Source organism: Haliotis cracherodii, unplaced genomic scaffold, assembly GCF_022045235.1.
Source record: "Haliotis cracherodii isolate W230 unplaced genomic scaffold, xgHalCrac1.p SCAF_8, whole genome shotgun sequence".
Classification (NCBI taxonomy): domain Eukaryota; kingdom Metazoa; phylum Mollusca; class Gastropoda; order Lepetellida; family Haliotidae; genus Haliotis; species Haliotis cracherodii.
In genome coordinates, this window is record NW_027266341.1 from 17010991 (window position 1) to 17038031 (window position 27041).

Sequence of the window (27041 nt, forward strand, 5' to 3'; positions counted from 1 at the left end):
TCCCAATTAAGTAACTTGGGTAATCGTTTCGGGTGAGTACTGATCGAGAAGGACCCGGGTTACTATGCACAGGACTACCCGGCCCCGTGATTAGTCATGTGATATATTGTTCAATGACAAAAATGGTCTCGAGCTACCGGTATATGGTTACACTACAAGTCACAAATGTTCACAATTCTTTCTGACTATGCACCCATTCCTTCTTGTTTGAATAAAGATAAAACTTCAGTCAACTTCAGTGTATGCATGACCAGATCGTTTTATACGTGTATCTAAATACATTGTGTCCGTCAAAATATTTCAATCGGACATTTTTGTACCTGTCTCTTAAGACCTACAGCGGGTACCCAGGTAGGGTCGGGTAATAGGGGGTGGGTACTCGGGTAGTAAATTTGGACTCGCCCCAGTCCTGGTCCCAATATCAGTGTTTTTGCTAGGATGTGAGCAGGATGTGTCCAGAGTACATGTTCGATGGTAATGTTGAATTGCTATTACCTCTTCCATTGATCTCTGTACTGACCTGTGTACCGATCATTTGTGAAAACACGAATAAACTTTGATCCTAATGAAGAAACCTTTCATTGTTTTTAATGTGACAGTATAATTAGGTTTGTGTACTTTATTCTTGTGTGGCCATTTTTACTTATTGTGGGTGTGTTTGTTTGTTACGGTTTTGTCGTGTGGCCCTTTTTGCCTTTGGGTTGAGGCTGTTTTGACATGTACTAGATGTTAGCCTACTCTCACTATAGCAATCCATTTAGTACTGTCCCACTATATAGGTGTTTGTGGGTGTTGTCTCACCTAAACCCCCTCTCCACGGTAAAAAAAATGGCTGTCTAACAAATGAGAGATAACTTTCCCACTATTTTCTGTAACATTGTGTCATGCTCCCCTAACCCAACCTATACATGTAACATTCTTAAATGACAAGTCCCTAAATTATTATCAAATTAAAATTTCCTCATTCGAAAAAAATAACTGTGCAACACTCGACCCCCCCCCCCAACACACACACACCTCCCCCCACCTCAACCCCCAACCATCTAAGTACGGAATTAATATCAATCGAAACTTATTTATGAAAATGGTTGTACATGATATATATCTTATATATCTTAATATATGTACACTTTACAAGCATTAGCACTCGGGCGGCTATACTCGTTAATTAATCGTCTCGATATTTCGTGATTCTATTTCAGGTATCGAGGAGGAAGTGATTACCTTAAATTTATTCTGATGAAATAATTCTCAGTGAATATATATTTACAACATCGGTAATTGTTTCACGCGAATTAAGTACCACTCAGGTCCATTTTTTAAAAAAAAGAAAGAATTTCATCTAGAGTGAGAAATCACCTAGAGTAGATTTTGTTTTCGGTGGTTGCGGCACAAGAACGTACTTCTTTGAACAGAAACATTCGCGCGAATGCAGTCACTGGTCAGGTGCTTCTGTCGTCACTTCCATGTAAATACAGAGAAGACCGAGACATCGAAGGTGCGCGAAAATACATACAAAGTGAGTTTTGAGGAAGTAACCTTTATCTAGCCTTTCTCATTCGAACGAATAACACAGGCTATCATTTATTTAACTGACATGGCTTTGTAAGAAGAAATGGTAAGTGCTCTCCCTTGTCAGTGATCAACGAAACATATTTTACAAGCCAGACGAACCAACCCACTCACCTGCTCACTGACAGACTGAAACAGCTTGTTTTTGGTTCGAATGAATATTGATAATGATCATTGTGTGATGCCTCCATACTTATGACAGTACAGACAAATTCTCTACTCGTACTTTAATGAGTGTGTTTTTTTAATCAATCTGTGGGACAATGCTGACATCACTTTAATTGCGCTTTATTCGATGTTTATTTGTTTGTTGTTTAACCCTGCACTCAGCAATATTCCAGCTATATGAGGCGATCTGTAAATTATCAAGCCTGGATCAGACAATCCAGTGATTGACAGCATGAGCATTGATCCGCACAACTGGGATACGATGACAAGAATGAACAAGTCAGCGTGCCTGACCACCCGATCACGTTAGTCGCCGTTTACATCAAGCATAGTTGCCATTTACGGCAGGCATGGGTTACTGAAGATCTATTCTACCCTGGATCTTCACAGGTTCTTTATTAGATGTATAACTGACTTTTCGCACATTCATTTAACATAACTTTGGATACAGTAGTGGTAGAAACTAACATTTTTAGCCCACTAGTCCTTATAATGATACCATATAGCAAAACTCTTAAAAAGGGCAAATTTCTTCTAGTCCTTATGATACCTTGACTATTGGACAGTTTGACAAGGACTACGGGACTAGTTCCAATTTCTAACCCTGATTAGAACTCTACATGACATCGACACCTTCAGCGTATAATTGATATGGCTGTAATACTGCTAAATGCTGTGTAAAACAATGGTTACGCACACATTTACTCAAGATTCTTTGAAGTTTGTTTGAGTCTATAGAAGTCTGAACTTGTTACCTGCATCTTTACTTTACATTCTGGCTGTCAATGTACTTACTCCACCTGGCTGAAGGTGCAGACTGTCCTCAGCTGGGCATTTCCTGGTACAGACTGGCATCAAACCCTAGTGGGACCACTTTACTGTATGTTCATATGCAATGACTAAAAGTAAGCAGTCTGAAGCCTGAGCCGTGTTTGATCTATTAAACACAGGAGGGAGGTCGGGTAGCCTAGTGGTTAAAGCGTTCGCTTGTCACGCCAAAGACCCAGGTTCGATTCCTGACATGGGTACAATGTGTGAAGCCCATTTCTGGTGTCCCCCGCCATGATATTGCTGGAATATTGCTAAAAGCTGTGTAAAACCATACTCACTCACTCACTCACTCACTCAAAGGGAAACTCAGGTAATAAGGGTCCATACTGTGACAGTAAACTCTTCTGAAAACAAAAGCAAAATTTGGGCATGTAGACTTACAAGGTTTTGAATGTGAAAGTGTATGAAAAGATATTGTGGTTCCAGTTAACCAACCAACCCTAATTCAGGAGCATCCTAGTTTTATACCTTATTGACAAATTTAGTTAAAGAATCATGTGCCCAGATCATTATTCATGTAATTGTATCCAAAACATCTTTTCTATTCTTTATGACATACATCAGTCCAGACTGGTGAAATATCAACTTTGAACCTGATTCTAGATTTGTCAGCGAGCAGGTTTCACTCATGTTGAAAATGCCTTATCCTGATTCACTTCATCTTGGATTTCCTCCCATATAATTTTGAGAAATTGTGACATAAATGAAATATTAAATTTATCATATTAATAAGCCCCTGCTACAATAAGAGCCCCTCAACCAACTTCTAGACCAATCTGTAAGTAAGTATAAGCACCCCACTCTCAAGACCAATAATGTACACCACCGTCTCTGTTTTCAAGTGTATAATACTTACCGTTTCCTCTTTCAGAAAACAAATGCATTGGAAGGGAATATAATTGACAAATAACTATTATCGAAAACCTCTTGATCTTGAATATAAGTTGAACTTATTTATCATTTTTATACTCGCACTGCTTTGTTACCTTTCTGAGTGCCCATTGCGCTTATTACGGCGAATATGGTACTCTTCAGCATCTTAAAGCATCATCGGAAACTAAGGTTGAAACGATACACCGATATTCTGATGCATTGCGATACTTGACCAACGATACGATACACGTTTGTCTATTTATCGATACGCCACGATATGGAATGCACATCATAGTACAATGTTCTCTCGCTATAGCGCTAACTCTTTTATACAGTGCGGTAACGCATGGCTCCCAAAATCTACTTACATTTTGATAAGCTCAAGTTTCTTCACTAACACGATGTTTTTCCCAATCTCAAAAAAAACATTATCAGAGCGAGCAGGGAACACAGGAAATACCATTCAATAAATACGACTCAAGTACGCAATTCAATCCTATTATTATACTATCTGGTTATAAAAACGTGTCCAATGTATTATATCTGGACTTATGTTTGTAATATATTTTATAAATTTTATTCACTGTGTATATTTGTGGCAACTTGACTATTGTATGTCAACATAACGTTTTCGCAATCGAAATACATGTAGTGCGGGAATACTCTTCAGTGACTGGTCAAATTGTACCATACGTAAAAATATCCTGCAATAGCAATCACCTGTACGAAACTGTTACGCCTATGCTTCTTATGATTTTAAATATATATATAGTTGCATATAAAGTAGTGCAAAGTGTATTGATTATTTTCTGTTTTTTTAACTTTGAAGTTTCATTCTGTTTTGAAATTTGACATGTTTTGACGGAAAGTGAGAGAAAGTTCCATTTTGAAGCTGTTATTGTAAAATAATTTTGACTGTTCCAAAATCATGAAAGGTCTAATCCGGATATGCTTGAAGCCTTGAAATTTAATAAATGCTGGAATATTGGAGTGCTCTTTGTTTAATCGTCGTGTATCGTGACCAGAATATCGAGATACATATCGTATCCTGACCTTTCTGTATTGTTGCAGCCCTATCAGAAACTAACAATTTTAGTCCGCAAGTCCTTATAATGATAACATATAGCAAAACCCTCAGAAAGGGCAAATTTCTACTAAGGAAGAGAATATATGGATGTCAACTTCTTTATTATGAGAGACACGTTTCGGAGTATATGCTTACTCCTTCATTCACCTGATGAAGGAGTAAGCATATACTCTGAAACGTTCTGTTCCACATAATAAAGAAGTTGACATCCATATATTCTCTTCCTTTTGTGTATCACTTCTAAATGCCTTTCAAAGACCAAATAGTCCTTATGATACCTAAACAATTGGACAATATGGCAAGGCTATAGTACTTGTGCCAATTTCTAACATTGCTTAAAGCAATTCACTCTTCTGTTTTAGCAAAGATGCCGTTGCTGTATGCAGTGATAGCGCGCGGCACCACAGTCCTGGCTAAATATGCTAGCTGTGCTGGCAACTTCTCAGAAGTCACAGACCAAATTCTTGCCAAAATAACACCAGAGACCTCCAAGCTCACCTACTCTCATGGAAGGTACTGTTGGCTTCTCACTTTTAGTTTTTATCTAAGAAAACAGTTCATCAGTATGTTCTCAATTTTGAAAGAATATTATAATTGCCAGTTTTTCCACCAAGGGCTATGCTTGTCGTAAGAGGCGACTAACAGGATCGGGTGGTCAGGCTCGCTGACTTGGTTGATGCATGTCATCGATCCCAATTGCCTGGATCGATGCTCATGATGTCGATCACTGGATTGTCTGGTCCAAACTCGATTATTTACAGACCACCGTCATAGAGCTGGAATATTGCTGAGTGCGTCTTAAAACAACAAACAAAAAACATAACGAAAAAAAACACGGGCACTTTGTTTTGAAGCATTGATAAATCCCTATTCGAGCATTCCATTGTATATCAGCATGTATCTGTATATCCTATACAGCAGCTGATGCATAATCCTGCCCATTGCCTTATTCTGACATTAGCATTATCATGAAATGCATGTCACATCTGTAAAGCAATAACATTAGGCGTTGTTTGTTTCAGCTACCTGTTCCACTACGTCATAGATGATAGGCTGGTGTATTTGTGCATCACTGATGATGTGAGTTCCAATCTCTAATAATATTCAGGCCAAACTTATACTTTTTTCATGTTTATGTATATATGCATTAGATACAGCAAAGACAGATGGCTGCCAATAGTAGCATGTTGGTATTCTCTATTGTGTATCACTCCCATGCTGTTTATTCATTAAATGTTAAAATATTAAGTAATTCCTGTATGTCCCTTATGTGAGATGCATGTCAAGTTCATGGCATGCTGATCCGGGTTAGAATAGGTCTTCAGCATCCCATGCTTGTCCTCAGAGGTAACTATGCTTGGTCGTAAGAGGTGACTAACAGGATCGGGTGGTCAGACTCGCTGATTTGGTTGATGCATTTCATCGCATACCCCAGGGGGCATTTCTGGTCAGAACTAGTCCCCAGCAACCTGTTTGCTGATCGTAGGAAGTGAATTGGATCTGATGGTCATGCTCAATAATTTGATTGATGGCAGGGCTCATAAAATCAATCACTGGATTGTCTGGCTTAGAGACCGCCTCTGTGGTCTAGTGGTAGAGTGTCAGCCTGGAGATCGGAAGGTCAGGGTACTATCCCCGGCCGTGTCATACCATAAAAGATGGTGCTGCTTGTTACCCTGCCTGGCACTCGACATTAAGGTGATGAAACAAGGACTGGTTGGCTTGGAGACAGTATACCGTGTCTGAGTGGTGTATTCATGTTAAACTGCGGCATGGCATGAAAGTGGTCTAGAACTATTATATCGGCATTGATCCGGACTAATACTATCTCACACACACACACACACACACACACACACACACACACACACACACACACACACACACACACACACACACACACACACACACACACACACACATAATCTTGGACGTGACCTTAAACATGCATTTCACCTCACCTTTGGTCCAGATTATTTACCGATGCCATCATTTAGCTGTAATATTGCTGAGCTGGCATTAAACAACAAACACACAACATGGGATGGAGGACATTTAAGTATTCAAAGAAACGAAATAGCTGTTGTACTGGTATTTTGTTATTTAAAAAATGAATGTATTCAAGTTGTTGAGGAAGTCATCAACATATTCACAATTTACATAGCATAATTCATTGTTTTCTGGATTTCAGGATTTTGAAAGATCAAGGGCATTTCTGTTTCTTAATGAAATCAAGAAACGGTATGTTTATTAATTTTTTATTAGGTTCCTCTTGAAGTGTCTTCTATTAGGTTTCAATAATATGCTGAAAGATTTTTGTTAATAAGAATTGTATTGCACATTTTGGTGGTTTTGATTTTTGATGCCAAAAAAATGTTAGGGGATTTTCTTATTTGAAGCAAAAGTGTTGAACAGAGAAATCAGACATGTGCAGGAAACTTAATGGCAATATTGGTTAAATGATTCAAACAGACATATTTTTGGGCATCCCATGAGACTATGCAAACTGTTTGCCTCCATTTTCAGCTTTTATGTATATGGGATGCAATATTTTTCTTCCTGTAAAACCTGTTCATGTTTCCTGTTATTGGTCCTGTTACTGATACGTGCCATATGGTTATCATCTCGTGGTATGACTCAGAGGCACCTACACATGTGACAAGTAGTTTTATTGATGGGTAGCAGGTCAATAACTCCTATGTATGCAATGTATCCTAATGTCAGCATGTCCTCGCAGGAGTGATAGGAGAGACTCATCACAAGTAAGCCAGGGCTCCAAGTATTAACTTCTTTTTCATTGGAACCAAATGATTTGTGATTAAAATTAGCTGTTCAAAAGAAGTCATGGACACCCTAATCGTTCATGCTGCTATAGTTGGGGCACAGGTGGGTCAGTCCCTAAGGCGCCGCAATTCGCTGTTCAGAGTTGCGTCCCTAGTCCACACCAGAAACCTGTGAGTGTGGGTTTGAATCCCATTTCACCCCAATGATGTTTCTAGGTTTGTCAGCACCATACCCATGCTTGTGGGTTTCACCAAAGATGTAAATGTCTGAGACCTGGATCACTTCGGGTTTTTCACCCACATCAAGCTGACAGGCTGTGATGTAACTAGAATACTTACACAAGTAACGTTAAACCCAATTAACTCACTCATATTGCTATGGTTAATCTTGATCTGTCAATAAGCATGATAAGAGTACATGTGAGCATGTTCTAGTTCTCCATGCCTTTGAATTATTTCAAATTATCTTCTGAAAGACATTTTAGTATGTTTTCCAGATTATTTATTTCAAGTAACATGATTAGTGTCATTAAACATTCCTAATCGTTTCAAAAATCAAAAACAGCTCCTACTGTATACTACTCAAAATAAGATAAAGAACACCCGCTTCTTTCACATTTCTATAGTTAATCTGTAATATCTTGACATGGAAAGTTTGACCACCTTCCAAATGAAATTTTGGCCAACATTTTTGTAAACCCACTTTTAAAAAAATAAAAGGTCTCAGTTCAAATCTTATATTTTCTTTGTTATATGTTCTAAGATCCTTGGTGTGTTAAAATACTTTTTGGATTGACCTGTTTGGTGTGAAATGTAGTCAGATCATGACAAAGCCCTAAGTCACAGTTAAGATCAGTGAAGATGCTTGACTGGTGCTTGAAGAGCACATTTAGAAATCCTTGATTACTAAGGATGGCACAATACTACTATCTCCCGATATCATATGTATCACGATAATTTGTTTATCATATGATATGTATCGTGATACTTAGTTTGCAGTGATTTGCAGAATTTTGTTTCATAGGGCATAAACTCTGTTGAAAAGGATTGAAAGATACTGAATATCTGGTCTCATACTTGAAAAAAGTATGTCTTATTTTAGTCAATTTATTCAAATATCGGATAAAACTAGAGTGTCAACACAAGTTAGACTTTGACTTTACAGATTCTTTTAATCTGGGGACCCCTAAATCTCGTAACATTTGTCCTTGTTTAAGAAATGTGTCTATTAATCAAACACTCTCTATGAAGTCTTTTAGTAATGAAGCCTGTCTGAAACTTGTATGTTTTGTGTTTCTACAGATTTCATTCTCAGTATGGGGTTCGAGCTCAGACAGCCTTACCTTACGCCATGAACAGCGAGTTTTCCAGAGTCATAGCATCCCAGATGGTGAGACAATATGAATACGTAGAGTTTATTGAGAGTTTCAGTGTTTCAGTGTTGCTGTTTATGCAGTCTTGGGGGGCATCGATGGTCCAGAGGTCGAACGCAATTCGAAGTTTTGTGCCTTATGCCTGCCAAAATCATGGTCACTGGGTATGACCAGTACTTGGTAACCATCCGAAAAAATGAAATCCAAGCAAGAGCCCCGTTCCACAAAGTGATCTTAGTGCTAAAACAGTTGTAACTCCTATACTTGAACATTAAGCAACACCACAGTATTGAATCAGTGATTCAAATTGATTCACTATAAAGTCCTGGGACCTGTTCCTCAAAGCGATCTTAGCGTTTAGGTGATCATAAGTCCCATATTTTAACACAGCCTGGAGCTGTCTCCGTTGTTTCCATATTTGCTAAAAAATGGCTTCAGTCATGTTGCACACTGACATTGATCAAAATAATCATTCACCATTTTGTCCCTGAGATAAACAGAAGTTTTAAGCAAATGTTTAAATATGTTTTATTTTCATCATAACTTGCGCAAAATTGAAAACAATGAAATTGAAAACTTGTTGAACCACTTTATTTTTTCCTGAATAGAGATGGGTGCAGGAGGGTCCATGTTTATGAAAGTCAGTATAGTTGTTGTGTGTTGAGTGTGATTTGCACAGTCTCTCCGGTTTGTTTAGTGCTGATAATCAATTAATAAGATGTTATTTTCTCGTCATGTGTGGTGATCAAAACTCGCATTTGTATATAGCCAAGCCTTTAAGGCTTTTTATTTTTTGGATTGATAGTCAATTTCTTAACGTGGGCCCACTTTTTTTTTTGCCCTAGTAATAGCAACAGGAAGGCCCCACATTTTGTAAATCATTGAGCTTCGTGGTTCCATATTTGTAATTTGTTGCATGGACAAATTAGCAACAAATATAATTCTTGTTTTGCTATATCATATAGTATATGGATGGGAAATGTCTTTGAAAATTAAGTGTGATGTTATCTCCACGACAGGTATAGCTTACACAATGTCCCTGAAATTTTAATAGCGTCACAAGCTGATCACTATTTTTTGAGTTTTGCCAAAATAGTTACAAAGCAAGAAACTAACTTCAATTTAAATTTCAAGTGGCAATAGCACACCTTTTTCTGATATAACATTGATGTGTTATATTGGAAAAAGCTGTTCTATTGTAGTAAAAAAAGTCGTGGGAAATATGAACAGGGAAATAGGTGTAAACTTGAATTGAACACTGACATTAGACAAGCCTATGTCTGATGACCTCAAACGTTTCAGGGAACAATTTTTGAAGTTTACATGCTAATCATCAGAAGGTCAGTTTGTAATACGTTTTTTTCACATTATTTATTTTCAGTTGCACAAATTCTCTACAACAAGTGTGTTTAGTTTAAAAAATGGGCCCATCTCGCACATTCGATTTGGCAAGCAGATCTCACTCCATTCTCGAATCACTGATAATGCAGTTTCACCCACAATAGTCTATTTGTGGGTAATGGATGATTGACTAATGTGGTTTGGGCCTGATTTTGTATCAGGCCATCCTTATGGAAAGACATTAAAGAAAGTTGACATTTGCAAAGTGATGTAAGGGAGACAACTCTGTCTGTTTTGTTTGTTACAAACTATATAAGATCAGTAAGATATGAAACAAAGCCATTTAATATCATAATTCACAAGTTTTCAAGGGTTAATTATCAATTTTTATATGTAATCAGAGGTTAATTTGATGATGTGATCTACATATTTATATCTGTGTTTGTATTGTGTGACTGAGAGCATAGCTCTGTATTGCTGAGAGTGAAGCTCTAAATATTGTTGTGTAATGTGAGACTGAGACTGCAGCTATATATATCTGTTGTGTATTGAGTGACTGAGACTGCAGCTATATATATCTGTTGTGTATTGAGTGACTGAGACTGCAGCTATAGTGAGTGACTCTACGTCTCTGTTGTGTATTGAGTGACTTGAGTGTGTAGCTCTCTATCTGTTGTGTATTGAGTGACTTGAGAGTGTACCTCTTTGTCTCTGTTGTGTATGTGTGGCTGAGTGTGTAGCTCTCCATCTGTTGTGTATTGAGTAAGGGGGGAAACGATACACCAATATTCCAATGCATGGCGATACTTGACACACGATACGATATATGATAAACATGGGCCCATTTATCGATACACCATGATACAGAACGCAAATCTAAAGTACAGCGTTTCCTGGGGTTTATCAAAAGGCACAATAGCGAACTATTGTGCCTTTTAATAAACCGCTAACTTGGTTATAGTGCACAGTAATGCATGGCTCCAAAAAAATGAATTGAAATTTTTAATAAGCTCAGGTTTTACACCGACAGATGTTTTTCCCCATCTCAAAAAACATTATCAGCTGATCACCGCAAGCACATAACACCGAAAATACCAGTCAGCAAATCCGAACTGAAGTACGCAATTCAATACCATTATTATACTATCTTGTTATTGAAACACGTTCATTGTATATCTGGACTTAAGTTTGTAATATATTTTATTAATTTTATTCAAAATTTCATTTAATATTGTTTTCATTAAGTTATGTGAAATCATGTGTGAAGTGATACTGCAACCACAGTCAGATTACCGCTTTTGACGCATTGAAACGAACTTTAGTTGCTAGAGAATGGATACATATATTAAAAATGCCATACTTTGACTCGTTAAAAGTCATATTTGTGGCAATCAAAATACATGTAGCATAGGAAATCTCTAGGGTGACTGGTCAAATTGGTCCATACTTAAAAATATCCTGCAACAGCAATCACCAGTACCAAAATGCTAGACTTGTGGTTCTTATGATTTTAAATATATATAGTAAAAGCTGCAACTAAGGTAACACGATATTGGAATATGTTATTCCTGATAAAACAATCATTTCAGATACAATTTCTTCGACCATTGCATCAAAATTCTTTGAAGTTGTATCACTGGTGGAGTACATTAATTATTTTCTGGTGTTTGAACTTTGAATTGTTTTGAAGGAAAGTTAGAGAAAGTCCCACTTTGAAGTTGAACAACTTCAGTAGTCTTGTTATTATAAAATAATTTTGACTGTTCCAAAATCATGAAAGGTTCAATCTTCACATGCATTAAGTCTTGTTTTTTATCATTGCCTATCGAGATACGTATCATATCGTGACCAGAATATAGGGATGTGTATCGTATCGTGACCTTCCTGTATCATTGCAGCCCTAGTATTGAGTGACTTGAGAGTGTACCTCTATGTCTCTGTTGTGTATGTGTTGCTGAGTGTGTAGCTCTCCATCTGTTGTGTATTGAGTGACTTGAGAGTGTACCTCTATGTGTCTGTTGTGTATGTGTGACTGGGTTCGTAGCTCTCTATCTGTTGTGTATTGAGGGACTTGAGTGTGTAGCTCTCTATCTGTTGTGTATTGAGTGACTTGAGTGTGTAGCTCTCTATCTGTTGTGTATTGAGTGACTTGAGTGTGTAGCTCTCTATCTGTTGTGTATTGAGTGACTTGAGAGTGTACCTCTATGTGGCTGTTGTGTATGTGTGGCTGAGTGTGTAGCTCTCTATCTGTTGTGTATTGAGTGACTTGAGAGTGTACCTCTATGTGGCTGTTGTGTATGAGTGACTTGAGTGTGTAGCTCTCTATCTGTTGTGTATTGAGTGACTTGAGAGTGTACCTCTATGTGTCTGTTGTGTATGTGTGACTGAGTGTGTAGCTCTCCATCTGTTGTGTATTGAGTGACTTGAGAGTGTACCTCTATGTGTCTGTTGTGTATGTGTGACTGGGTTTGTAGCTCTCTATCTGTTGTGTATTGAGTGACTTGAGTGTGTAGCTCTCTATCTGTTGTGTATTGAGGGACTTGAGAGTGTACCTCTATGTGTCTGTTGTGTATGTGTGACTGAGTGTGTAGCTCTCTATCTGTTGTGTATTGAGTGACTTGAGAGTGTACCTCTATGTGTCTGTTGTGTATGTGTGACTGAGTGTGTAGCTCTCCATCTGTTGTGTATTGAGTGACTTGAGAGTGTACCTCTATGTGTCTGTTGTGTATGTGTGACTGGGTTTGTAGCTCTCTATCTGTTGTGTATTGAGTGACTTGAGTGTGTAGCTCTCTATCTGTTGTTTATTGAGTGACTTGAGTGTGTAGCTATCTGTTGTGTATTGAGTGACTTGAGAGAGTACATCAATGTTTCTGTTGTGTATTGTGACCAAGAATTCTGCTCATTATCTCTGTAGTGTATTGTGTGAGTTAGTGTGTATTTTTGTATCCAGCGTTACTTCAGTGAGGACAGACCAGACCATCTCACCAAGGTTCAGGATCAAGTTGACGAGTTGAAAGGAATAATGGTCCGGAATATTGGTAAGAAAGACACTTTTTCGTTATTGTGATTATGCTTCACATGGATGAAATACAATAACATTAATCTCTTTTCTTTTTAAGTTTGATGGACTATTGCTGACTGTGGTGTTATTCAACACTCGTCCACTCACTAATCCTGGATTAGACATGGGAGTTACTGTGCTAGTATGAAACTAGTGAATTATTTTTGGCAGATTTGTATAAATTAGTATTGATTTCAGACTGAATATTGGATAAGTGAAGGGAAATCTGTTTAAAGGGGCGCAACTCTGTGTTCCTTATAGGAAATGGAGATGTGTTGTTGACAAGAATGACTCTAACTTGCACTGTTTAGTCAGCCCAAGGGAAAAACAACCCTTCAAGGATAATCATCTAGCGTCACCATTCGCACACACAAAATTTACGCAAAATATTTTTATCATTAATTTGACATCATTAGTATCATGATTATAAGTAAGCTTTGAACCTTTGAAAAAATAAAAAGTTGAATGAATTATGTCATTAGCTTTCTAATGCATTTATTTTTTGGTCCAAAATACAGTTCTGATTATGATTTTTACATGTGAAATTGCATGACCAAAGAGATTTACATGTTGGATGAGGCCATAAATTTTCTCATTACCAGGGTATATGGTTTTTATAACAATCCAGAAATATCTTCACAATATGATCCCTGTCCACATGAGAACATGTGTTAATTTTGTATCAATTTATTTATTTGAAGCTCACATGAATTTGTATATTCCTGAACCATTCAGATGCAATAGCAGACCGAGGGGAGCGACTGGAGCTGTTGGTGGACAAGACAGACGATCTCAGTACCAATGTAAGACAGCTACTCAACATTTTGATGTGGGGTGGGATTTGTAATAAAAATAACCTGTTCCAAAACATCCTGGGGAAAATCTTTTTTTTCACAGGTTGTACAGAGGAACCGTTCTTATCAGGACCCCAGATATCTGGAAACCTCTCATACCGGAAGATATTTACATGAAATGAAATATGTACTACATAAAATATTTCATTTTTTAACTTATCCTGCATTACTCCGTATTGCATTTACTGCTGTCTTTGACAGAGTGACGAACTGTGTGAGATCCAGCTGCTGAAGAAAGTTGTCCCAACCAGCTCAGGAGGCAGCGCCCTCTCACAGTCGGCACGTGACCCGGAAGTCATGACGTCACACAAAAACACATAACTGCTTTGTCACCTCCACGGACGGACGTACTGTGTATCCCTTGTGGAAATTAAAGCTTATTATTTGTTTTTTTATATTTTGCGTGTTTCTACATTCATTATATGCTGCTACATTGTTACCTGTTATGGGCCGTGACCTTAGGGTCTTCCCATTCGTAAATTGTAACGTTTATCGCTCGTCTGTGGCTCACGTCACAGTAATTTACGGGCGCAATGTTGTTCCCGCCATTTTGTTTTCTTTCCCGCCATTTTGGCCATTCACCACGTGGCCACGTAATGTCGTGTTCTGCGTTTTGAATTCTCTCTTTGGCTTGGGTAATACATTACATTTATGTATGTTGTTTTGGTGTGCTTAAAGCCTTGCCTTTTCGCTACCTCTCAGCGTAATTGTTTCTTCTCATAAACTTCAATATAATACGAAGTTTTTGAGTTACATTATGTCTCCCGTACTCTGTGGTTTTGCCACATGGTTACGTGTTTGCACATGGTTATGTGTTTGCTTAAAGCTATGCTTTTTCGCTACCTTTTAGCGTCATTGTTTGATCTCATAAACTTCATTGAAATACAAAGTTTCTGAATCACATTATGCTTCCCATACTTTGTAATTGGCCACATGGTTATGTGTTTGCTTAAAGCTATGCTTTTTCGCTACCTTTTAGCGTCATTGTTTGATCTCATAAACTTCATTGAAATACAAAGTTTCTGAATCACATTATGCTTCCCGCACTTTGTGGCTTTGCCACATAGTTATGTTTTGCTTAAATTCCAGATTTTCTGCCTCGCTGCACTTGTTGCCGCGGGAACAAATCTGGTCGGGGCCGCCCCTTTCTGCCGTGATTGTACGACGCCCTGTACTTTCACAAGGCAGTGCCGATGTTGCAGTCATTCGTCGCTGTGATCCTTCAGCTCATGCGAGTATCCAGGACACACCTCGCTCAACGTGCTCGTCGACCCCCACCTACGTTGACGGCAGCAGCGCTCAGCGGAGCTTCGCAGTGCTCCCAGCACCAACGGCGGCTCCCAACGTAGAGTCTGCCTCCCATGGCACGACATACGACCGTTCACGGTCTCCTACTCCACCGGCGGCTCCAGCGCTCCCAACGTAGAGTCTGCCTCCCCTGGCACGACATACGACCGTTCACGGTCTCCAACACCACCACATCAACGCTGATGTCTCCGGCGCCCCCGGCGCCTCCGGCGCCTCTGATGTCCCTGCGCTCCCGGCGCTCCCGGCGCTCCCGGCGCTCCCGGCGCCTCCGATGTCTCGGCGCCTTGTGCGCTCCCGGCGCCTCTGATGTCTCGGCGCCTCGTGCGCTCCCGGCGCCTCCGATGTCTCGGCGCCTCGTGCGCTCCCGGCGCCTCCGGCGCCTCTGATGTCTCGGCGCCTCGTGCGCTCCCGGCGCCTCCGGCGCCTCTGATGTCTCGGCGCCTCCGGCGCTCCCGGCGCCTCCGATGTCTCGGCGCCTCGTGCGCTCCCGGCGCCTCCGGCGCCTCTGATGTCTCGGCGCCTCGTGCGCTCCCGGCGCCTCCGGCGCCTCTGATGTCTCGGCGCCTCCGGCGCTCCCGGCGCCTCCGATGTCTCGGCGCCTCGTGCGCTCCCGGCGCCTCCGGCGCCTCTGATGTCTCGGCGCTCCCGGCGCCTCCGATGTCTCGGCGCCTCGTGCGCTCCCGGCGCCTCCGGCGCCTCTGATGTCTCGGCGCCTCGTGCGCTCCCGGCGCCTCCGGCGCCTCTGATGTCTCGGCGCCTCTGATGTCCCGGCGCTCCCGCTCTGGCGCCTCTGGCGCTCCCGGCGCTCCCGGCGCCTCCGGCGCCACTGATGTCTCGGCGCCTCGTGCATTCCCGGCGACTCTGATGTCTCCGCGCTCCGGCGCCTCCGCATCCTCTGATGTCTTCGGCGCTCCCGGCGCCTCTAAGGTCTTTGATCTCATGATCTTCGACGCCTCTAATGTCTCTGGCGCCTCTGACTACTCCGGCGCCTCAAGAGTTACGGAAGAAGCGCCTATGATATATCCGGCGCCTAAGATGACCTCCGGCGCCCAGATCAACAAGCTTTATCAAGCTCAGATCAACGAGCCGACTATCCGATCTTCTACTGCGGCTTAAGGGGCACCATCGGCAATCGCCTCCCCGGCGCCACTGCCCTCTTCTCTTGCTGCCGTCTCATAACTCGTCACACGGAGAAGCATGGTGAAACAACTGTCGCCGCTCCTGTCGCTACTCTCCCGTCGGTCTTCGGGATCGTGACTATCGTTCTACTTCGTTCCTGGGTGGAATCTTTTCAACCAATAGACAGTTGGTCTGATTCAACTTGCCCACTGAGACGTTATCCATAATCCCGTCGTTTAAAGCGCTATGATTCCGGAGAGATGACCTGCGGGTTTCCATCGAATCAGAGCGTCATGTGAACAGCGTCTGTATCAGATTCGACGACGACATCCACTTACAAAGAGTTTACTTCGTCGACATCGCCGACACCAACGCTGTTCTACCCTACCCTAGCGCCAGCGTTCCTGAAAGAGACTCTTCCTCGGCGCTCACCGGGTTTTCCACGACGCCCATGGGGTTCCGTGTTTTATCGCAAAACTCGGGTACACCACTTGATCGTCTCTCACGCAGTTCATTGAGGATTGTCTGTGTGTGGAGTTTGCACCTCAGTTCCGACTCCAAGGCGGTTTTCTCGGCTACTGCGCAGTGTGATTTACATGTCACGTGTCAAGTACACGGACTGTCAACAACTCCGACCGGAATTAGGTCAACTTACCATGGCAAGGGGTGCCATGTATTTCTACAGATTGGTTTCCATGTCTACCTGTACGCTTGGTGCTACCACTCAACCAGGCGCCTGTCGCAGTCCATCCATGCGCGGATGTTGGAAACAATAGACCTCCTCTACCAACACGGCTGTCACGAGGAACCTTGTTTCATCAACCCTTCGCTGTAAGAACGATAGCGCCTATAGGCGTTCAAGGGATGGAAAAGATCGCCTTCCTTCGTCCGGTTTGATCTTTTCGACTACGACACCTTCCTATCTTCCGCCTTGACTACCGGACACAGTGTCGATTTGATACTTAAAGTCCCTCGGCCGTCCCACTGACCCCTGTTGCATACCTGCCTCGTATCGTGTTGTCGTCCTCCATCGTCACCTCGATATAAGAACAGGAGTACTTATACGCCGCTTCAGGGATGAAAACGATCTAATTACTTCGTGCAATGGCCATATTGCCTCGACTTCCTACTACCCGGTTACGTCGATGCCCCGGCGGTCAATTGTGAAGCTGGTTTACTTCGTCTACTTGAGGTTGGCTCGCAGGCGATCACACCTTTTTCCGAATCGTACCGACGGTACGCAATCGCAGACCCCTGTTGCTGACTACCTCCCCTGCCACCTTGTCAGTGGCTAGTGGCCCACACCAGCCCACATTGTGACCACCTGTGATCCAGAGATCAACACCATTGGCACAGCAACAGCCTCGAGATAAAGGCTTATCCAGGACGTCGCTTGCTGACAGTGCTTTCTCGGTCACGCCCTGTTGATCGTGTCCACTGACGACGTCACCGTAGTGTGGTGTTTGCGGACCCAGAGTACTCGCCCCTCTCCCGGCGCTACAAACTCGACCGGCGCCCCCGAGAATCACCATCTTCGGCGTTCCAGGCGCCTCAAGCTCTCCGACGCCTCACGCTCTCCGGCGCCTCGGGCCAGAATATGTCAAACGGTCGACACCCCAACCATAGATCTGTTTGCCTCATATCTGAATGTGGCCAGCTGTCGTCTTCCATTCCACCTGTGCCGGATACGACCGCTGTGGCAGTCGAAGCCTTCCATCGTTCCTGAGAAGGATTACGCGTGTACGCTTTTCCGACTCCGGTTCTCCCTCCCATGGTTCTTCAGAGATCCAGGCCACTCGACCCCTGCCATTGACTTTGGTCTCGCCTTATTGGTCAGCCAGAAGTTGGGTTATCGACCTTCGAAACATACCCAGAGACAACCCCTGGAACTTCCGGTGTGTTCCAACCTTCTGCTCCATCCACACGGTCTGTTGCCACACCCTCATACCCGCATGTTATCGTCTGCACGCCTGACACACCTGCAGAAAGCCAAGGGCTATTCGGCTAGAGCGACCAAGGCTATTGCTTCAGCCCACCGTCCATCTACAGGGGGACTGTATGCTGATAAATGATGCTTGTTCCAGGCATTTTGTTCTGACAAACACCAGGATCCGATGACAGCGTCACCGCAGATCCTGGATCAGTTCCTTCTGTACTTGCGTAGCACCCGTCGGTTGAAGGGCTTACCACCCCCACACACCTGGTCGCCATCTACTCCGTTCTGGCCATCCCGGACGATCGGAGAAAGACGAAAATTCCCGACCTACGGGCCTGGCTGCGCTCGTTCAGTCTTGAAGACCTGAAGGCCAAGTTCGGACCGCCTGCGTTGGATCTGAATGTGGTCTTCAACGCCCTTCGAACCACTCCCCTCGTCTTCCTTCTACGACCTTAAGTAGAAGACGGGTGTTTCTACTGGTTTTGACTACTGCCGCTCGAGTCCATGTACAGCACGCCCTCGACGTCTCCCGTGCCCGGTTCGAATGCGGTACCCAGGGCGCCGTTCATCATGGACCGTACTGGGACGTCAGCGTAAAGACTCAACTCCCAGGACAGCCTGATAGATCATTCCTTGTCCCCTCCCCCCTCGTCCAGTGTGGGTGCCGAGGATGAGGATGAGCGTCATTATGCCCAGTAAGGGCACTGAAGGTTATTCTACGATCTAAAGACTGCCGCAAGTCTAGGAAACACCTTTTTCTGCCGGTCTCCCCTTCGTCGCAGTCGTTGGTCAGCCGGAATACTTTTCCCTGTGGCTCCGGACGGTCATCCTTAAAGCTTATGAGCCGCCGGATTGGACCCTCCCCCCAAAGGCTATCACCTGAAATAAAATGAGATCAGGGCGATCGTATTTACACTGGTTCTTCACGGTATACTGTTCCATCCAGTCGTTCAGGGAAGCCTGTTCGTGGCGATCGGACACCGCCTTCACCAACCACTACTTCCGTGATGTAGCCTTGAAAGTTGTCGCCGGCGTTCACAGTTTTGGTCCCTGGTTGTAGCCCAACAGGTCATCTATCTCCGACGCGACTGATTCTCCGATACCCTGAGCGGGGCCCGTCGACCTCTCTGGTGTTTATCACCCCAGCCGAGACGGATCTCTTGCGTTCCGCATTCGCTCTTAGGTCAGTTTTAGTTTTGGGTTACCCGACTCATTCTATTGCTGTCACCTATCCGGGTTTTACTTTTTGCATCAACTCTCATTTCCTGACGACAGGAATGGTAGTAGATGTGGACACCGGCGCCGACGCCAACGCCGCTGCTTCTCTGATACCTGAGCGGTGCCCGTCGACCTCACCGGTGTTCCTTGCCTCCAGCCTAGAGGGCTATCCTGCGTTTCGCATTCGCTCTTGGGATTGGTCGTAGATTTTGCCGCCGACGCCGCTGATTCTTCGATTCCCCGAGCGGGGCCCGTCGAACTCTCTGGTGTTTATCGCCTCAGATTAGAGGGGATCTACTGCGTTTCGCTTTCGCTCTTCGGTAAGTTATATATTTTGGCAACACGCCTCATTGTATTTCGGTTACCTATTCGGGCGTTTCGTTTTTGCATCGACTCTTGTTTCCTGAAGACAGGAATGGTCGTAGATGTTCCGGTCATCACTTGTATGCGGTGCGGATTCATCGGACCTTGACGAGGGTTTAATATGGTTCACATCTGCAGGTATGCCCACCGGCCATGCCGTCTGATAAAGATGCAATACGGAGTAATGCAGGATAAGTTAAAAAATTTAGTAAAATCTAAATATTTTTTACATTTGTATACTTATCCTGCATTACGAAGTCTAAGTGCCCTCCCTTTCGCTACGCTACCTCCCCACGAAGTTTCAGATGTTATGTTTAAAGCAGTTATGTGTTTTTGTGTGACGTCATGACTTCCGGGTCACGTGCCGACTGTGAGAGGGCGCTGCCTCCTGAGCTGGTTGGGACAACTTTCTTCAGCAGCTGGATCTCACACAGTTCGTCACTCTGTCAAAGACAGCAGTAAATGCAATACGGAGTAATGCAGGATAAGTATACAAATGTAAAAAATATTTAGATTTTACTAAAATTATCCGCTTTCCGGAAATAGCTGCCCCCATATCCTCCTCTGTCTTTCACCACCTCCACCCTACCCCCATCCCCATATCTCACCTGGTTGGTCCCTAAACGTCTGAAGCAATGGTATACTTTCACACAGATGTGTTTTTGGTGCATGAAATTTATAGTTTATACTATAAATTTAGTGAAATTGTTTATTGTATTTTGGGGGTTTATAAACTGTCTACTTTTGATATTTTCCTCAAAGAAAATATTCAGTACTGTAGTCATCCATGGTCATTTAAAAAAACAAATCAGATTTTTGATTAGAATAATTAGGCTGCATGGTTATGATCTGTACACCTACAGGTGCATCTATGTTATGTTGACATTAAATAGTCCAACTGCCTCAAATATGACTCATGAGTCATGGTACGGCATTTGATATGTGTATCCATTCTTTTGCAACTAAAGTTCGTGTGAAGGCGTCAATAGTGGTAATCTGACTGTGGTTGCTGTAAATCACTTCGCATACGATTTCACCGAAATGACTGTAAACATTATTATAATTATTGAATAAAATTTCGATTATGATTAATAAAATAAATTGCAATCATTAGTCCAGATAAACAATGAACAATTTTGTTATTTCCAGATATTATAATAATAGGATTAAATTGCGTACTTCTGTTCGGATTTGTTGACTGGTATTTCCGGTGTTTCGTGATCGCGGTGGTCAGCTGATAATGTTTTCTGAGATTGGAGAAAACATCGTGTCATTGGAAAACTTGAGTTTATTAAAAATGTTAGGAAATTTTGGGAGCCATGCTTTACCGCGCTCTATAACCGAGTTAGAGCTATATAGAGGAGCGCCAAAACGAGGCAACACTACTTCACATGGCTGAAATTTGCTTGTAGTGGGCATCATATATGATAAATGTTGGATTGGTTGTGTGTCTAAAATCAGGTAAAGCTGTTCCTATACATGTTACAGTTAACAGTGAATTGTGTTGGCATTCCAGGCTGTGTCTTTCAAGAAGTCAAGTCGAAACTTGGCCCGATCCCTGTGGTGGAAAAATGTGAAAATAACAGTAATAATAGCTGCTGTTGTGATAGTAAGTGTATTAACAAGTTTTTATTCCACTCATCATGTAATATAGTATGGACAGAATATTACAGACATGTAGATAAGATCCTTAGTCTGTGCCGAAAATGTTTGAGCCTACTTGTCAAAACATGCTGTAATCATCCTTTTGCTGTAGATTTTGATGTTATTGGACTCAAACTAGGTGAGCGTATTTTTTCTTGACTCAGGCAGTGATTTTGATCAGAATTCGGTGCTAATGATATCAACTGGTTGATTATGTTTCATTATACACTTATTTTATGGTTCATGTTATCAACCATTGGCATCATTGGCTGATTTTTTGTGAGAGACCGTCTCCGCTGTATAGTGGAAACAGGGTCTGCCCGGAGAGAGGAAGGTCGTGGGTTTGATCCCTGGCCACGTTATACCAAAAGACCTTAAGAGATGGAACTTGTTGTCACCCTGCCTGTCGCTAGGCATTAAGGGACAAAAACAAGGACTGGTTGGCCCGGAGTCGGCATACTGTGTCTGAGGGTGGGGTATTCATGTTATACTGTGGCATGGTATCTCAGTGAGCTAGCACTATAAAATTGGCATTTGCCCGTAATAGTACACGCAGAGACACACACACCATTGTACACCACTCTTTGCTCATAATATCAATCACTGTATTGTCTGGTCCAGATTTGATTGTTAACAGGGAGCTGGAATATTGCTGAGTGTGGTTTTAAATAACATCAGAACAAAATGATGTGATGATATGAATTGATTGAGAACAACTGGTTATGGAGTGTGTTAAAATCAGCAGTGGGCTAAAAGTTAACTTTTCTTTTCATTTGTCCACCGAAAACATCTGTACTCTGCCTTATGGTGAAAGTGTTTTATCCACAAGGAGTGAGCGAGTATGGATTTACGCCGCTTTTAGCAATATTCCTGCAATATATCGGCGGGGGACACCAGAAATGGGCATCACACATTGTACCCATGTCGGAATTCGAACCTGTGTCTTCGACGTGACGAGCGAACGCTTTAACCAAAAGACTACCCGACCGCCTCTTATCCAATCAACAAGGAAGCATCGCCAGTCCTTGATTATTACTAGCCTCAAACCAGCTGACTTATTATGTTTTGAACCTTGCAGTGGTAACATGTTTGTACTAATGTGCATTATAAGAGAATATTTCATTTTCAGGTGATCATATACTTCATCGTGTCAGCGTCGTGTGGAGGCCTAAGCTGGCCCAACTGCACAAAGTAAAATTCTCACTTGCTTAACAAGGACAGAATTATGTCCCCTCCCTTTCAAGTTCAAGCAGGAGTTTGTATGTTTATTTGCACACTGTGTTTGCAACAAATCTGTACATCTACATGGGATAGAATGAGAACTCCAGCAGTTATCACTGTTAATATGGCCCTCTCTCCAGTGTTATTAACAATGGCTGTTAGTCATGCTGCAGTGTGCTGCTTCTTGATGCATTTCAAAATTATCAAGTTTTAGGTATTATAAGTTTTCTGACATTGTGGGACATAGACTGAGGATAGAATACTTCTTCCACAAAGTGACAAGGATTTGAATTTGGCACTAAGCGTGACAGCTTACACCAGGAAAGATCAACTTTTGATGGAGACAAAACTAACTTTGTATCCACTGATGGTCTACTGTGGGGATCTTGGGCAGAATAGGGCCACAGTACGCCATCCTTGTCATAAGAGCTGCCTTAAATGAGAATCAAGGAGTTACAGTTGACAAATTCTATGTCATCATGCCCAAAGTGAGTGGAAAAGCAAAGGAACTATGTCATAACCCATATGTTATGATTACCTTCACTGGAAATAAAGTAGCATTGCAGGTGTTGTAGGTCAGTGTTGAGGTATATTGTGAGTTACCTCAGGCTTTTCAGTAAAATTCTTTTATCAATACAATCCTGCACACAAAGTGTACCAGACAATCTGTCAGAATGTTAACAGAGAAAACTTTTCAATTTTTCACCCGCGGCAAAATCAACAAATTTATAAGATAGACAGTAGCTATTTTGGTCATTCAAGCTGAACAGAAAAAGTGTTTGTTGAATTGGATCAAGTTAGTTTGTATTTTTCAGTGTAAACTGTGCTATGTTATTAAGTTCCTTTGTTAAATATATAGTGCTTTATATGATGTACATATATTCCATGTTGTTTCATATGTTTCCACTATTGTAAATATTAATATTATACCTGGGTTTCATTTCTCAGAGCAATCTGGAGTCCATGACTATTGACATTCCCATGCTTGAAGACAGACTTCCAATTGTCATAGTGCTAGGATTGCTGTGTGGAATGGCGCCTTAGCTGTAGTTTGTTTACTGTAGACAAATAACACATGCCTATATATTTCTGGCAATTGAGTTCAGATTCAGTAATAAGTTAATGTTTGACCAAGGTGGCGTTTAATTCCACCTTGACCAACCATTTCATATGCTGCGGTGATTTTATTTAAAGACGAAACAAATTTGGTTTCTGCTTTAGAGGAGTAACTGACCATTTTTGTTAAACAACATTTTTTAGGACATCCAGCTTGTCCAGTGAACATTTATTTTTTGGGTGTAAAACATAAGGCAAAAATGTGTTTTCCTGTGTATTCTGGTACAAATACCGAGCCCCAGCCCCAGTGTACCGTAGTCATGGTGAATATTAACAATAATCATCTTGTCAAGATAAGCATTTACAAGAATTCTTACTTGAGCTTAGAAGAAAATCATTGTAATCATTTTGGTGAGGAGGGAAAAATTCAGAGTTGGACTTCAATCAGTCATGCTTGCAACTGGAGTTGTCATATTTGCAACATAGACTGCCATGATTGTGACGTTATAAAAAGATCTGGACTTCTTAGAAAATCTGCTCTGTGCTTAATTGAATACTACTTTTTCATTTTCATTTTCAATAACATGTAAATAAAGTGCATGACTGCCATATTATTTTAAAGAAAATATTTTGATAAGTAGTCCTGCAATGTTTTGATCACAAATGGCCCCTGAAACAATATCAGCAGAAGCTAACTGGCTCACTGGAAGGAGTTAAGATGGAGGCCTGCTATGTACATGTTTGTTCATCTCTCCACATGTGCTTCATGCTTCATGTCCTGTGAGTGGGGCAGCATGTTTTGTGGCTTTTCTATCACATTAAGCTGACAAGGATAAAACTAATGTCATGCTAAGAGCGTTTTTGAACCCATCTTACACACTAACTGGAGTAAGGTTCATCTTTAGTGTTGTTGCCATTCACAATAATTTATTAATGGTCTGATTGTGAAGTGTAATGAGATAAGAACAATTTTACTTCTTTCAAGTTCCTTTTTATATATGAAATGTTGTTAGTGTTGATATGATATGCCAAGGACAAGACTTTTCAAAATCAGCAATCTAAGTTTCATAATTGTTTTCATTCACCTTGTTAAATTTGGTGTAGGTTCATCAATGAAATAATAATGATTGGTCTGGACCCCATTCCACTGAGCAATCATAGTGCAATGACATTCGTGTGTCTATGTTATGGTATAGGAGTTACTATCACCTTAACAATACACTTAGTGTGTGGAACAGAGCCCTGCTCTAAGTATGATATTGGGGCATGGATGGCCCAGTCAACTAAAGCATCGCAATTCGCTATGCAGAGTTGCACCCTTTAGTTATCTCAGATTCCAATGATCATGCGTTTGAGACCAAAATTTTCATGAATTATGATTCTTTTTCTGTCAGTACCATATCTGTGTATGTAGTTCTCACTAAAGTTCCATAATTGGTGTTACTTCCAACATACTGTGGGGCGGTCGGGGAGCCTAGTGGTTAAAGCGTTCGCTCGTCACGCCGAAGACCCGGGTTCGATTCCCGACATGGGTACAATGTGTGAAGCCCATTTCTGGTGTCCCCCGCCGTGATATTGCTGGAATATTGCTAAAAGCGGCGTAAAACCATACTCACTCACTCACTCCAACACACTGTGACAATACAGATTCTTTTTAAAGCAGCTTTATATCCCAACTCAATGAATCATTCACTCTCAAGTTGCAATAGTGAATATTTCATATGTGAATATGGTTAGTTCAGCAGTTTCAGTTATAAACAAGTAATCTAGCCAATGAAATCTGGATCAAGGATAACAACTGGACTTAAATTCAGCTTGTCCACACCTCATGTTGTTCAAATGACTAAAATAACTAAACTTTGGAAGAAAATGGTTTGTTCTCCAAAATTCTCACAAGTCTTCAGAGTAGAGGGTCCTGTGTCTAACTCAGCATTTACATTTACTCAGCATTTTATTTACAAGTAGTTAGGAATTTCATCCCCTTTTTTAATGGATGTTGACAGTTTCCCAATATGTGCAAAAAGTAAGAAATCTTTATTAAGATAAGAGTAAACATCTGTATGTGTTATATTTGTTCTATAAATGGTATCAGATGCAGACACAGAAAACCAAGTGATTACAGGCTCCATAATTGTTAGTACAGTTACGCCCCTTGGCCGCCTCAGAATCTGCTATGTACCAATGTATGCTTGTTATAAGAGTTGACTAAAGGGATCAGTTGGCATCTGGCATTCTAACTAAAAGGGGGTTGTCACCCTCAAATTACTTGTTGATAGCATCAGAACAGATAGGGGAACCCATAAAGATCCAGGTTAAAATAGGTCTTCAGCAACCCATGCTTGCCTTAAAAGGTGACTATGTTTGGCGTAAGTAACAGGATGTGCTCGTCTGGCTCATTGACTTGGTTGATGCATGTCATCGTATCACAATTGCATAGATCGATGCGATCACTGGATTTGTCTGGTTTATTTACAGACTTTTGTCATACAGCTGGAATATTGCTGAGTGTGGCGTTGAAACAACAAGCAAGAAAAAACAAACAGGTTTGGGTAGTTGGTTTGGGTGATTTTGTTGATGCATCTCAATGGCGTAGATCGATGCTCATGATGTTCATCACCGAATTATCTGGTCCAGACTTATTTAGAGACCACCATCATACAGCTGAAATATTGCTGAGTGGGGCATTAAGAAAACAAATACATGTATACAAACATTAAAGTAGCAATAAACCCAAGTTACTAACATTATCAAGTGTATTGTACGGTATCTTGGTCAGTTACATACTTGAAGCATCTTTGTGTGCAGAGGTATTTGTTAAGTGGCAAAACAAAAGGCATTGATTGTATCTATATACTGATGAAGTCAGCCAGACAGTAAGGCTCTGTAACAAGGTTCTGACACCCTGGTTTTGGTATGTCCACGCCAAATTCTACGATTCTGTTTGTAATGTGTAAACTTCACTCCTGTAAATAACAACATTCCTGTATTGCTGCTTGTTAGTGAAAATGTAAATAAATCACCATAATTTATCATCATTATTGTTGTGTTTTGTGTGAAATGTACTGCCACCATCAAAAGGATAAAATACATTGTGCTGTAAATTCATGCACTTACCAAATATTTGTTTTCAAAATATATGAAGATATCAGTGAAATTATTTGTGACTTAATAAAACAAAGTACGATGCAACGTTTCTTTGATACTTAATACATGTTTACTGGTTTTGAAAGGAA

At 41.5% G+C, this 27041-nt stretch overlaps 1 protein-coding gene across 1 annotated transcript; it reads left to right on the top strand.

The window, feature by feature from the left end:
* Positions 1–1442: 1442 nt before the first annotated feature.
* LOC139449843 (vesicle-associated membrane protein 7-like) lies at positions 1443–26267 on the top strand. Its single transcript, XM_071231399.1, has 9 exons — positions 1443–1519; positions 4894–5044; positions 5554–5611; positions 6723–6772; positions 8617–8704; positions 12979–13066; positions 13825–13892; positions 21404–21496; positions 22661–26267. The coding sequence occupies exons 2-9, from the start codon at positions 4899–4901 to the stop codon at positions 22724–22726; spliced, it is 657 nt and encodes a 218-aa protein (XP_071087500.1). The 5' UTR covers positions 1443–1519; positions 4894–4898; the 3' UTR covers positions 22727–26267.
* Positions 26268–27041: the final 774 nt, after the last annotated feature.